Source organism: Scophthalmus maximus, chromosome 2 (genome assembly GCF_022379125.1).
Source record: "Scophthalmus maximus strain ysfricsl-2021 chromosome 2, ASM2237912v1, whole genome shotgun sequence".
In the NCBI taxonomy this organism is placed as follows: Eukaryota; Metazoa; Chordata; class Actinopteri; order Pleuronectiformes; family Scophthalmidae; genus Scophthalmus; species Scophthalmus maximus.
The window spans coordinates 49,890-63,831 of record NC_061516.1 but is presented as its reverse complement, the minus strand read 5'-3'; the positions used below and the strand labels follow the sequence as shown (position 1 = coordinate 63,831).

The 13,942-nt window shown below is 43.0% G+C and overlaps 3 protein-coding genes across 7 annotated transcripts; 2 read left to right on the top strand and 1 right to left on the bottom strand.

Moving 5' to 3' along the window:
- Positions 1 to 933: 933 nt before the first annotated feature.
- Positions 934 to 5,718, top strand: LOC118300082 (RNA-binding protein 4B). 3 transcript variants are annotated; one of them, XR_004790042.2, is made up of 6 exons: positions 940 to 1,088; positions 1,577 to 2,021; positions 2,107 to 2,748; positions 4,312 to 4,389; positions 4,827 to 4,912; positions 5,001 to 5,718. XR_004790042.2 is itself a non-coding variant. In XM_035624156.2 (4 exons), the coding sequence occupies exons 2-3, from the start codon at positions 1,613 to 1,615 to the stop codon at positions 2,724 to 2,726; spliced, it is 1,029 nt and encodes a 342-aa protein (XP_035480049.1). In that variant the 5' UTR covers positions 934 to 1,084; positions 1,577 to 1,612; the 3' UTR covers positions 2,727 to 2,748; positions 3,052 to 3,701. The 3 variants fall into 3 exon arrangements, 2 of the variants coding, with proteins under 2 accessions (XP_035480049.1, XP_035480048.1); XM_035624156.2 differs by lacking the exons at positions 4,312 to 4,389; positions 4,827 to 4,912; positions 5,001 to 5,718 and adding an exon at positions 3,052 to 3,701 and having other exon boundaries at positions 934 to 1,084; XM_035624155.2 differs by lacking the exons at positions 4,312 to 4,389; positions 4,827 to 4,912; positions 5,001 to 5,718 and adding an exon at positions 3,052 to 3,701 and having other exon boundaries at positions 941 to 1,088.
- Positions 5,719 to 8,361: 2,643 nt separating this feature from the next.
- tifa (TRAF interacting protein with forkhead associated domain) lies at positions 8,362 to 9,527 on the bottom strand. The gene is made up of 2 exons (XM_035624163.2): positions 9,342 to 9,527; positions 8,362 to 9,202 (listed from the first exon to the last, which is right to left on the bottom strand). Exon 2 carries the CDS (start codon positions 9,186 to 9,188, stop codon positions 8,601 to 8,603), a length of 588 nt encoding a protein of 195 aa, XP_035480056.1. The 5' UTR covers positions 9,189 to 9,202; positions 9,342 to 9,527; the 3' UTR covers positions 8,362 to 8,600.
- A 473-nt stretch (positions 9,528 to 10,000) lies between these two features.
- Positions 10,001 to 13,176, top strand: LOC118300080 (RNA-binding protein 4.1-like). 3 transcript variants are annotated; one of them, XM_047327392.1, is made up of 4 exons: positions 10,001 to 10,143; positions 10,992 to 11,410; positions 11,509 to 12,161; positions 12,581 to 13,176. In XM_047327392.1, exons 2-3 carry the CDS (start codon positions 11,002 to 11,004, stop codon positions 12,138 to 12,140), a joined length of 1,041 nt encoding a protein of 346 aa, XP_047183348.1. In that variant the 5' UTR covers positions 10,001 to 10,143; positions 10,992 to 11,001; the 3' UTR covers positions 12,141 to 12,161; positions 12,581 to 13,176. The 3 variants fall into 3 exon arrangements, with proteins under 3 accessions (XP_047183348.1, XP_047183341.1, XP_035480047.2); XM_047327385.1 differs by having other exon boundaries at positions 10,013 to 10,155; XM_035624154.2 differs by lacking the exon at positions 10,001 to 10,143 and adding an exon at positions 10,381 to 10,531.
- Positions 13,177 to 13,942: the final 766 nt, after the last annotated feature.

Sequence of the window (13,942 nt, the reverse complement as noted above, 5' to 3'; positions counted from 1 at the left end):
TGTTAATAATAAAAGCACCACACTGAGGAAAAGTACACTTTTTCTCAGTATCAAACATGACACATTTATTCTCTAGTTTAAAAAACAGCAACAGCGTTTATCACACAGACACTGCAAGGGCGCAAATATGTAAAGATCCGATTAGTAGTAATTAAACCAAATACTCAATGTCAACATTGTTTTAGATTTTCTTTCTGTTTTAATTTTTTTTACAGGCCTCGATATTCAAAAAAAATCTGTTTATCCTTTCTCTCGCCGTCAAAGATACTATAAGCCACACTTAAGGCTACACACATTTAAAGCTGCAATAATCTCTTCTTCTTATGGGTTAATGACAATATAGTTTGTTCAATAATTCTCCTGTAATGCTAAAGTGGGACTTCTTGAATATTTGGTATATTTAACATCTGACTAACATACACTCTTAATGTAGGTTATATTTCCTTTGATTGAAAACGTTCTTTCCCTCCTACATGATGGTTCAGTCTTTGATACATAAAATTGTTTGCATGTAGGGATGTAGATGAAAAATAAATATAGAATCTGTAAAAATTACGGATTGACAGAATGTCTTACATAAAAAATACAACATAAAAAGTAGAAGACATGTAGCTGCTACATAATGTAGAAGACTATAAAAAAAAAAACGTTTTCATTCCTGGGAAGAAAAAAATATTTAGATTTCGGTTTCAGTCATGAGATCAGAAATGTCCAGAAATGTTGTGTTGGTAACAACAAAATCCAGTTAAAAGCATCTGTGAATAACCGGTGCATGGTAAACTACTTTCAGAGTGTAGCCTGAAAAAAGGTGCGGGGCCATACAAATGGATGTATTATAAAAACGTAGTTCCGATAAAACATCCACGGTCAGAGCACATAAACCAAACTTAAGTAAAAAAAATCGGCAGGAGAAACAAAATGCCTTTGCCCCCCCCCCCGTTATTTTTCACCCAATCACAGTCCGCAGTCTTTGAGCGACACGTCCAGCCGCCAATCAGATTCCTATATGTGTCCACATCGTCAACCGGTATTTCCTGTTAGTCATATTGAAGTTTCGACTTTGTGGTGGCGCCTTCCACAAGCAGTGAGTACGTTCGCTTACATTCTCTTATTCGTCCATGTTGCCCTTTATCGACACAATACTTTTACACGCATGTAAATGAAAAACTACCTCATGCTGCCAGTTGCTAAAGGGAAATGTATGAAGTTTGGTCACAGGCGACAAAATGGCTGGTTGCTAACGTTAGCTTGCTAATATATGCCGTCCGTTTCAAATGAAACGAGCCCGACTAGCAGCTCACTGGCCAGGAAGTACAAACAAATGAACTTTACTTATGTATTAAAGTCGTACAGATTTGGACCAATAACCACATTGAAACCGAAGTAACAATGCCGTGAAATATATTTGGTGATAGACTTTAGCAATGCTTCGGTGTGGTGGCCCCTTTAGCCTGCAGGCGTCCCGAGTACTAAGCTTTCTATTTCCTGATAGTGACGTTGATCTGCTCACCAGCTGCTCTGTGGTTTCTGTCTGTGAGTACATGGTGACCTGTGTTATCTCCCCCCCCGTCTGTAGCCATTGTCGAGAGAGGAGGCACAACGCTAGCGAACCATGGTGAAGATTTTCATCGGGAATCTGTCTCAGCACGCGACGAAGGAGGAAGTCGAGGCTCTGTTTACTCAGCACGGCACAGTGACGGAATGTGCCAAGTACAAAAACTATGCGTTCGTGCACATGGAGGACCGCAAGGCCGCCACCAAAGCCATCCGCGAGCTCCATCTCTACAAGCTGGGCGGCCGGCCCATCAATGTGGAGCTCAGCCGAGGCAAGGGCCAGGGCCCCGTGAAGCTACACGTCGCCAACGTGGAGAGGGGGGCCGACGACGAGCTCCGCGCGCTTTTCGAGGAGTACGGCATGGTCACGGAGTGTGCCATCGTCAAAGACTTTGCCTTTGTGCACATGGCCAATTCCGACGAGGCCATGGATGCCATTAAAGGCCTGGATAACGCAGAGTTTCAAGGTAAGTTCATTTTGACGTTCTACGGTGTCCTGTTTGTATTGAGCCTCCTTTGAAATTGAGGCACAAATGTTTTTCTCTCTCCCAGGGAAGCGCATACATGTTCAGATTTCAAAAAGCAGACCCAGGGGGCCACCCGAGGAGGATGCCTATCCACCGCCGCCCGGCAGAGGAGGCTTTTACCCCCCGCGCTTCCCGGGTCCAGGGATGGGGCCCGAGCCTCCCTACAGAGGCCGTATGTCCGATTATCCGCCTCCACCTCCGCCACCGCCTCCCCCGAGACGAGCAGCGTATCCCGACAGCGGCTACGGCGAGGGAGATGGCTACGGGGTGGTCGATTACTACGAGAAATTCAGGGCCCGTCCTTTTAGCGGCGCGAGCTATGATGACAGGCGCGCCATCCCTCCTCCTCCGCCTCCTTCCTCTGCACTGGTTAGAGAACGCCTCGGAATGGGGCCCCCTGACCCGTATGAGCGGCGCCCGCTTCTGCATGCGCCTCCCTCCTACATGGCCAGAGACCGGAGCCCTATCAGACGTGCCCCCCTACCACCTGCCCCGTCCACGGGTAACGGGTTCTCCTACGAGCGATCTCAGCTCTCTCCGATGCCCCGAGCGCCGATGTATGCAGCTCCCCATCCCAGGGACTCCTTTTCAGAGAGAGCGCTGCCGCCACCGCCGCCGCCACCACCTCACTATGCAGGCTACTAGGCATCTGAGAATCTAATACAAGGTGAGAACAGAACAAGGGTGTTGACATCATGATTGCATATCTGAAATGCTTGAAAAATGATTCAAATGACTGAATGTGTACAGAAATATGAGAGCCAAAGCCGTGAAGTAAGGTAGCATCACGTCTTAAAACAGTCAGAGTTCTCAGTCCTCAGATTTACCTCAGCCAGCAGATCAGTAATCAACCATCAAACATTGCTGGTAGAATCCTAAAACACTGCTGCTTTAACATCAAACATCAGTCTTTCGCGCGATCCCTGAGTAAAACGCGCTCCTTGACATGTGGTGTGTGCTCTCTTTTCAGGTTTAGAATATGACAAGATCGTCGTCGTCTGCTGATGCACGTGGCGCTATACATCCCCCTCGTCGACGACGGATTGCGTTGCGTTCGCCTGAGACTTACTGGAAGATACTGTATTGCGGACAGCCCCATATTTAGAAAAACAAATACCATACGATCCATGTCTCCAGTTCACGTACTTTTCAGAGCTGTTCATGCTTTTTTTTTCTTTTCCTCTGCTTGTTTCATTGTTCAAATCCTTTGATGTTTATAGGACGGTGCTTAAGTCTACTCCAGTGTGACGTAGTACTGCAAAAACTCTGCCTTTCAATCTCTCTAAATAAGTAATTTCTGAACAAGGGAAGATTATTTAGTGTTCAGACTTAGTTTGGTGGTTGATCTCAAAATGGTCAGTGAAAATCAGATAAAAAAAATTCAGTTTGGAAGTGCTTTAATATAATACTTGGTGTGGCGGGTTGTACAATAATCTCAAAATTTGCGACACATGCTAGCATGACAAATCAAAAGTTTCAGTGTGGTTTTGTTCTTTTTATTCTTTTTGTTCATCTTTTCTTGCGTAAACAGAATCTATAGCACCGTTATGTATGATTTTATTTACTTTACAAGTTGCTTTTCATTTTGAAGGCTTTTTAATAAACAACTGAAACCAAAAATGCCGTTTTAGCTGTCAAATTATTCCACCCTGGGTAGGACCTTTTGGCCGAATCACTCGACTGCCTCACCAGACCCGATACACTTAGCGATACCCAGGCATTAAACTCGGAACACGCTTTCAGTTTTATTCTCCACACCCTTGAATTATCGGCTTGACGTGGTAGGTGATGTTCTCTATCTCCCGCTCATTTTTACAGTGAAAGCGATAAAACGTTTGTGTGACCCAAGTTCATTGTTTGTCAGGCAACCTCATCTCCACGCCAGAGCAGCAGATCGCGACGTCCTAAAGGCGTTAAAATTGATTAGCAGTGTAAAATGTACGCATAGAGGCAACCCGGAACATGAAAAAAAGTAGACTTGGAATCTGACTTCCCTCAACGTTTAATTATGCTGAGGAAATCTGTAGCTGCTCCACAAAACAAATAAACTCTAAACTTCCGTTTTTAGGTGCGTCAACTGAAGTAAAAACGGTAGAAGTAAACAATTAACTGAGCTGTGCAGTGGCTGCCGTTTTCTGTCATCTTGCATCTCACACTGAACATTTTATGACTTTCATGTACCACATTTTGCATGCTGTCTTGGTATTCTTAGCATCTGTGCTCTTTGTAGGTTGTTAGACTCTATGCAGGAGATCCCAGCCTCATGGTAAGTCGTCCCTGGAAGACATCCAGCATCCTGAAGGAAGAGGTAGATATTGTTCAAACGGTACTATTTAACATTTATGACTCAATGGTGTTCTAACATTCATACTGCAAATTTCCCACCCAAGTCAAAATTTTAAAATTACATCTAAATCTGGAAGATGTTTTTTGTTTTTGTCAGGGGACTCATTAAAAGTGAACGAAGTCCTAAGGGAAAAAAATTAGCTTTGGTCATCGACTATTTTATTACACTTTAGTGTTTTTATTATTTTATTTGGTATAGAAAATACTTCAATTTTACTTGAGCATTGAAAATATGTAGTTTCAGAAATAATTGTAAAGATGTAAATGGTGCTTATTTTTAATTTGGTTATAAATCTGGAAATGCAACCTAGGGAGGAGGCAATTGAGAAATAATAGAAATGTTGTTTAGTTTTTTTGTCAGTGATGTGTAGGATCACTGGCCTTTGTGTTTGTTCACAGGCTCGCCTCTGCTTGTGTGATGACCATGATGCGTCTCGATTTGAATTCACAGAACCTGATGGGACTGGCCGCTCCCGTGGCCATAGGTAAGGCAGCACACGTTCACCGTGAAGTCCCTCAGAGGCCGGTGTGTTTTGCCAACCTTGATTGAAACATCTGTTGTCGTCTTTACAGGAAGTGGAATGTTCCAGTTAAGTCGTCAGAGAACCTGTTCGGTTGCATCTTGATGCCTTGTGGCAAGTGACACCAGTAGAATACGGTTGGACTTAAACTTGAAAAACAGACTGTAAAAAAAACCGAACAGTAGTTCAACCCCATCTGTTCCAGTTATGAAATATACAGACATGCTTATTCTGCAGTGACCAACATCATGATTTGTCTCTTTTTAAAGGAGAAACCAACGGTCTATAGGTTATTGTAGGGAAAAATCAAAATGCAAAAAACAGAGGATGCAGCCGCATGGACATTTTAGCTATTCCTCTTTTACTTACCCATAGTTCTGCCTCTTTTACAATCATGAAAATTGGTATTGTATGATTGTTTTTATATGAATATCTTGTTTTCACATTGTTGTACTAAAACTTTTACTTAAGTAAATACTTTTTACCACTTCTTCCAACTGTGAAAAACCTCAACACTGAGTAAATATATTTAGTTACATTCCACCACTGACTGAATAAGCAGTAATTCAGTAGGCAGAGCACCAGAAATGGAATATTTCAATGAATTTATGATGATGACTTTACATAGAACGTTAAAACATTTTAAAGATATGAATTGTGTTGCATGAGAATACATGTTCCATTTTGTTCTTGAGTATATCTTTTTTCTTTTCACACCTTGCACTTTTTCTCACATAGTAGATTGAGGAATAAAGACACCTTTAAATATTGAAGCTCGACCTGTGTATTTCCTGACGCAGTAAAGTAAAATGTACAAAGTCAATGTACAATCAAGAAGAAATTCCATTTAAAATCTGTCATTAATACCAAGGCCACCTCCATGCATTGCTTCCTAACTTCTGTTGATTTTCCTGCATGCTGGCATAGCCACACAAAGAGGTTTACAAAATAACTTGACAATGCATGGACAGATTTTCATCAATATTATAACCAGTAATATGGGAATATGACTAAATGGTATTTGCACTTTTGGAAGCCCAAGGTCAACAAGAGTGTTTTAATCGCTGTTCTCGCCATTCCTGAAACCTGCTTTTGTGATTAACCAAAGTGACACTGATCAACCTTCTGGCTCTATGAGTAGATAAAGATCTTGTTTACTGCTTGTAATTTCAGCAAGATCATTTACCACACTGGACTAGATTCTGGACCACGACGCAAATGCAAACAGAATAACTCACCAGTGTGTCTTCACTGTTGACTAAAGAAAGTAGTCTCGAAAAAAGGTCACAAATGTGTATCACATGATCTACAAGCAAAAGACGAGTTACAAATGCGTACAATGGTTTGTGCATAACTTTGGGTCGTCACAAATGCGTGTTCAAATCCACACAAATACGAAGCAATCTGTGCACATGATCAAATAAAGGTTCGCTTTCCAACAGCTTCCTATGAGTACAAATGTCCAAAAACGTGACATTGTTTGTATTCACAGATTGTTAAATGTGTGTGCACGGATCTCCTGATACGCACAAATCGGCCTTTTGAGACTGTTTTTCCTCAGGCAGCTCCGAAACGATTCACAAACATGCGCTGCGTTTAAGTGCTGGTGGAAAACTGGGACATTTTAAGCTTTTGGTGAATGCGTAATTTCAAAGTGGAAAAGATGTTTTGAAATAGACAGAATAGCTCGTCAACCCTCCATTAGAACACATACAATATAAAATAAATGTAATTATAGATATATGGTAAAAAAAATTATATTCCATTAATGATTATATGGCAAAAGGCAGATGCCGGTATTACAGATGTTGTGTTAGTGATGTAGAGAGCTGGAACCACCATACACTACAGCAGGGGTCACTAATAGGCGGACTCTGTCCTCTCCTCGAAATTATTAAATGTTCACACGGTTTTTCATTTTACTGGTGGAGCGTTAGTTGTCACTACACCGGTGTTGATATTTTCCGGCTTGGCGTCGTGCGTAGTCGGGAAGCATGGGATAAGTTTCACGATCTCCAGGGCTGAAGCGCTGTCTCCCTCTGGGACCAACCCCCCTACTTTCCTCAACAGCATGACAAAGGACACACTGACACTTCTCTTTCAAATTGAGGCGTAACCACCACCGCACATTCATTACTGCAGCCAACTGCGCTTCTCTCCCTGTCGCTCTGCCCCCTCACCCCCACCCACACACACACACACACACACACACGTTTTGTGTTCTGAGACTGTAGATACTCATTTTTAAACCTGTATGTTTTGTCCTTATTTAACTGTGAGATGAGAAATCCTCCAGGTCAATGTGAAAACTGATAATAAACATTGTTGAAAAGTTATTGAATTTAGGCCTTTTTTCTTTATTTGATTTGACAGTTGTTATTAATTAGGAACCCAGCATACTTCAATATGGCACTAAATCATAATGCAAGTTATACATGATGTTTAACTCTGGTCTCCTGACCAGAGTTGCTGTAGAGCATTAAAATTCAAGGTCTAGTTGGAGACATTTTCCTGAAGCAAAGTGGACCTTTGCTTCAAAGCAAAGAGAGAGTGAATGCCAACAGAACAGTTCTAAATTCTATACAAAAAATAGGCCAATGAGCAGCAGGCACAGATTTGTCTTAGGCATAACCTTCCAACATATGCATATATGAGCAGCGGTGTAGAACCAAATTCTGGGCCCTATACATAAGCAGTCTCTGTGGGCCCCCTCAGAGAACCTCCACTATTTTTTGAAATACATAGTTCAGTCTCAACCAATGTATTTAGCCAATTCGAATTTATATTATGACACTAATTACTTAGAAATCACTAATTACAAGCAAAAAAAACTTATTGTCAATTATTTACTGTCTTATGCTATTTTATATTTATACAACACTGCATTTACTCCACAGCTGTAGGTGCTAGTTTGTAATTCAGCTAAAACAGAATGTATTATTTACTTATGTAAAAAAGTTCAAATAAACTATCTGGATTAGATTTAATATTAAAATACTCCTTACACAGTGTCAGTACTAATAATTCTTAGGTAATATGTTATAACAGTACATAGAAATGGGCCATTATGCAAAACAAGTATTTCTACTTTTCCATCTTATGTATATTTTCTCGATAAGACTGTCAGAAAAAGGCTCAAGTTCACATGTAATGGAGTAATTTCACACTGTTTTATTGATATTTTTAGTTGCTGTAAGTAAAATAATACTTGAATGCGCAAGAGTTTCAAAGAATTTGTTGCAGAGAAGAGAAGTGTACGCACAGCTTGTCCCTGGAACCTGAACTCAAAGAAAAGCTTGAGCTATTTAACTGTTTTGTGAAGACGATTTTGCCATGAATGTCTCTGTGACTGAGTTTAACTGAAGTGTCACCTATGGCTGTTATTCAGTATTTAAAAACAACCACAAAGCATGTTACCAAAATACAATTTTAATGTGCACAAGTCAAAAATTTATAGCATTTACATTTTTAAAAAGTAGTTTTTTTTAAAGATCACAGCTTGTTAATATATATAAATGGGAGTAAAACACAAAAGGTGAAAAATAATACTACGATTTTACATTACAAACAGGAAGCAAATACAAGCATTTTGCATTGCTTTAAAATTGCAAGTCAGATACAGAGTTAAAAACAAGTCACAGCATTTGACACATCAAAAATGACACATGAGAGTCTCATCGGTCTCCAGGGGGCCAATTGCCGTGAACTCGGCTGAGAAACCATTCGTCACACATGAGCCTGTGTCCATGACAGGGGTCATACTAGGCACACACATGCACGTCTCCCTGGACGGAGGCACCGCCAGCACCTCAAACTCCACCTCAAAGCTCCCCTTGGCGTCGCCGGACTCAAGGATGATCACAATTTCATACTCTCCAAACCGGATCAGGGCCTTGTCTGGCAGATCTGCCCTCTCCAGGTAGCCCAGAGCCGCGCTGTTCACTGACAGCCGTGCCCTCTGGCTCAGGTTCTGGATGGTGAACAGCATGTCCGGGCTCTGGGGTGAGCGGTAGGCGTGGAGGGCCAGCTGTTTGCGGGACACCCGGGGGTCGGCCAGGGCATAGGTGCAGGCCGTGGCGTCACGGCCCAGCCTGAGGGGGTCATCTGCTGAGTGTCTGCACCTCTTCCCAAGAGGCAGCAGCGTGTAAAGGCCCCGGCCACTCTGCTGTGGGTGGTAAAGCTTGACGCGGAGACAAGTCAGGAGATCTTCCTCTGTCTCCATTTTCTGGGACACATTCATTGTGGTAAAGGCCCCTGATGAAATCAGCAAAAGGATTGACCAGTGATGAAAGACACAAAAAAAGAAGTGAAATTGGGTGGTTCCTCACTCAAACTAATGTAAAGAATTATAATAAATGTATAAATCTCTGTTGTGTCAATGTTTGTGCCTTACCTTGTATGTTGATGCTTATGCTGAATATAGACAGATGCTTTTCCCTCCTTCCACAGAACAAAATTCAGCCCACTCCTGGCGCTCAGGGATAACTTACGAATGGTGCTGCTTCTTGTAAGTGAAAACAGGAAGACTCGTCCTGCCCTTCTCTCACAAGACACAACAATGCTGCGTTCACGTGCGGATTCGGACTGTTGTAAAATGCCTTCGGATGAGGTAAAGTAAGGGTGAATCGAAAGGAAAAGTCTAGATCTTCATCTTATTGTTTCCTGTTTTCTCAATTATACCATGGTAAACGTAATGTATTTGTGTTTTAGACTGTTAGTCGGGAGGTAGAAGCAAGCTGGAGACCCTGCGTTTTCCCGGAGCAGGGGAATTGACGTTTAACAAACGAATTGCTTGATAAGATACAATAAAACAAAAACTGTTAATTTAATATTACTCCAAATAAATCTGATATGTGTCACTACTCCCATTATAAGAAAAAAAGACGAGTCATTTTTGAATATGCGACTAATTATTTATATACTTTTCCGTTGAAATCTTCGTGAATGAACCGTTATTCTCGAATATACAATTTTCAAAAAGTAGCAAGTGAACGTAGCATTACGGTTCCGGAAATTCCCCGATGATGCAACGTGAGACATGACAGAAGAAAGTCACTGCATATTAAGTATTTACAACCGTAGCAAGAAATTAAGCCCTTAAACGGAACTGTTGTACATTCATTTATAGAGTAGGCTAACTTTTATTATTTTATGATCCTGCTCTCTGGTGCCGGGAATACGACATGAGCCAAATGGTGAAACGTGACGTTAGTAATTCTCAAAGGGTGATATATTTGCAAACTTGGAAAGGGGTGAACTGAAAGGGGACAGGGACTAAGCCGACAAATCATGATGGACTCATTACTTATATATATATCGTGTAAAAAAAATAATATATAAGTGTAAGTGTATATACGCCATATTAATACCGTCTGCATTTGGCAGAAATGCATTAAGTAGTTATTTTATTGGACGAGAGGGGCGGTGTGGTTGGGACTTGAGCAGGCGCAGGCGAAATAGAACGAAAACCGGAAGCTTGTCGGTTAAGGAAAAAAAGAAAAAAGGGGAGAAAGAGCGGAAGTTGGTCGGAGGAAATATCTTGACACGGACTTTAATTCTCTGTCGAGGCGTCGCGGTCTGAAGGTAAAAAAATTTTAAAACGTCGCCGTCTTGATACTTGTACGAATAAATATGATTAAAACAGATGTGCCAACCCGTGCGTGTTCGTGGGCTCGCTGCTGTGCACATGGACAGCGGCGCTTTGTGTAACGGCGTGGCTTGACGAGCTAACGGTTAGCAGAAGCAAATATGCCAGACCAACGTTTTGTGCAGGCGTGGCTAATTAACAGCATCGTGTCGTTTTAACTGCAACAGATACGAAAGAAATGTTAAACTATTAAAATAACGTTCATAGATCGTGTAAAAATAATTGCAATATTAATTACTCCGTCGTCAGCCATTTTGCGGTGGATGGGCCTGCTCAATTTGCGCCGTGGATTAGCAGATCAAAGGGCACTGCAAAACTGTATATTCATAGGTACACGTCGTTCGTTTTTAATAGTTTCCCTAAATATCCCGTTTTCTCTAAATTCTCTTGGAACAGGTCTTTAGCAATGGTGAAAATATTTGTGGGGAACCTGCCCCGAGAGGCAGACCAGGACGAGATCAAGGCACTCTTCACTCAGTACGGAACGGTCACAGAGTGCGCCATCATCAAGAACTACGCTTTCGTACACATGGAGGACCGCAAGGAGGCCACCAAGGCCATCAAAACACTGCACCTGTACAAGCTCCATGGCACGCCGATCAACGTGGAGGCCAGCCACGGCAAGAACTACGGCTCGGTCAAGCTGCACGTCGCAAACGTGGAGAAGGGAGCCGACGACGAGCTCCGCACTCTCTTTGAGGAGTACGGCACAGTCTCGGAGTGTGCCGTCGTCAAGAATTTTGCTTTTGTACACATGTCCAACTCCGACGAGGCCATGGATGCCATCAAGGGACTTGACAACACTGAATTCCAAGGTAAGAAAGAGGCCAACTTAAATCAAGATGGTTGCACTTATTTTAAACCAGGTTCAATTTGTATTTTCTTCATCCATTTTTTTTTTTTGCGCTTTTAGGGAAACGCATCCATGTCCAGATTTCCAAGAGCCGTCCCAGACAAGACGAGCGAGAAGACTACCCGCCTCCCCCCCCAGACAGAGGTGGCTACTGGCCCCCGCGCTATCCAGGAGAGAGGCCTGAGCCTCCCCCACCCGGCTACCTAAGAGGCCGCCTTGGCCATATGCCCCCAGGTTACCCAGCCCCTCCTCTGCCGCCCCCTCCGCCTAGGCGAGCCGTTTATCCCGAGCGTCCCTATGAGGGTGAGAGGGAAAGATTCGGTGTGGTAGATTACTACGAGAAATACAGAGCCCGTCCGTATGGCATCGCCTCCTACGAGGATCAACATGGCGGCGCCCCTCCTCCTCCCCCTCCCCCCGCAGCCGTCGTCCGAGACCGCCTTATGACCCCCTCGCTTGACCCGTATGAGCGTCGACCCCTCCCTCCTCCTCCGGCCTCGTACTACGCCCGAGATCGCAGCCCCCTCAGAAGAGCGCCTAACACGCCAATGCCCCCCGCCAGTAACGGCTACTCCTACGAGCGCTCCCGACTCTCTCCGGTACCCCGGGTCCCAGCATACGGAGTTCCACGTGCCAGGGACCCCTACGCAGAGCGGCTGCCCCCGCCACCGCCTGCTCGCTACGCTTATTAAGCAAAGCCTCGGCATGTGAAGGTGAGACTAGGTTTGAGGTAGATTGGTACTCATTTCTTTTTCGCAATTGCCCTTCGTCCCTGTACAGGCAGGGGCAGCCTGTGACCCGTCCCGCTCGCTCCAGATCTTGTTGGTGGGGAAAAAGGTTTGAAAAGGCAAGCGTACGAAGTTGTAAATTCGTTGGTAATGCACGTCTGCAATGCACGTCTGTGCCCTCACTCTGGATTTTAACCAATACCTATTTAAATGTCGGGCATAATCCGACAAAGGCAGACTGTCCAGTCTAGGACAGGTCTGGGTCTAAGTCTGTGTGACTTAAAAAACGGGACTCGAGACGCAAAAACTCGAGAAGAGTCAACATGTAGGTCCTTACGATGGACCAACATGCTTTGCATCAGCAGTTGCAGACAGTTCATTTGTGTCATTTGCTCTTTTTTCAGGAATCGTCGTTCGACTGCGTCGCCGCTCGCCCGCCTCCTGATGCACGTGACACTGTCCACTCCATGTCTGTGGCTGAGCGCGTTACGTTCCCCTAAGATGCTCACAGGAGGAACCGAAATGCCGACGTCCACGTCTGTTTTTGTTTTAATTAATTAATTTTTTACACTCGTTTTTTCCCCCCCCTGATTGTTTTAGTTTCATTGTGCTGTAGTATTTTTAATGCTTGACGTCTTGAGTTAGGCGTTTTTTTTATTGTATTCTTACGTTTTGAGTAATTAGTCTTCTGATGTGGTTTGTAACTTTAGACAGCTGAACCATTTCAGCAGCAGTTTCTAGGCGATACTTGTGACTGTAGTCGTAATTGAACTGAATCATATTTGGTATTAAATTTAGTCTGCACGTTGGCTCATCTTGTTAAACCTTTCCATCGAAAACTAAACCTCCTTGTGGCGTTTCTGTGAAAATTTAAACTGCTAAGCTGTAGGAGTGTGACACATGTAGAAAGTAACTGTTAACAGTGCAGTTACCAAAAAAGCGTTCTCATGTACCTGTCCATTGTCGACCCTTTTTTAAATAAAACGGTTTTGTGCAGTAATGCTGTTCCCAGATGTCCTCAAAATCATGCTCTGCGCTAAAACGCCTCACTGTAACCGCTTTAAACGGATTCAACTACTCAGCTGGAGTCTTTCGAAAATTTTAACTAAATGATCATTCGTTTGTTCACGATGAAATCACGTTTGACACACTTGTTAAAATCGTCACGCAGGTTGAAGATATATCTCTTATCTGGTCGTCTTGATCATTCATCAGCGTGCGCTTGTACAATGTCTCACTCAGTGCCCAAAACTGAAACTTGTTAACGTGGTAGCTTAAGTGCATAATAGTGTAATATAACACTCCTGCCATAGGTGAGGCTAGTAAACCTTGAGTCTGGGGGCAGATGACATCAAAGGCTACTGGAGACCGTCAGAGTCGGAAGGTAAGTCCAGGGTTTTATGGCCTACTTGGCCTTTAACTGTTTTACATGTAAATATGACTAGTTTTATGCTACAGATTGTTGTAATAGTAGGAATTACATTCATTAATTACAGGACCTGGATTGTCACCTAGTTATTTGAAGTACTCATGCAGCTGTAAATCTCCTGCTCTTTATTTTCAGTATTTGCTGGGATCTAATTCTACATGGAGAATGTAGCTGAGTTTAGTCCTTTGTCCAGAACTGCCAGGCAAATTGAATAGCAGATTTGGAGACCACAGTTAGCCTTGCAGCAAGTGTCTTCAACACTGTTGACATTGAGAAAAGCATTTAGGATATCTAGGTCTAGGTTTCTGTTGAACAGGACTAGAGACTGAGTCAACTT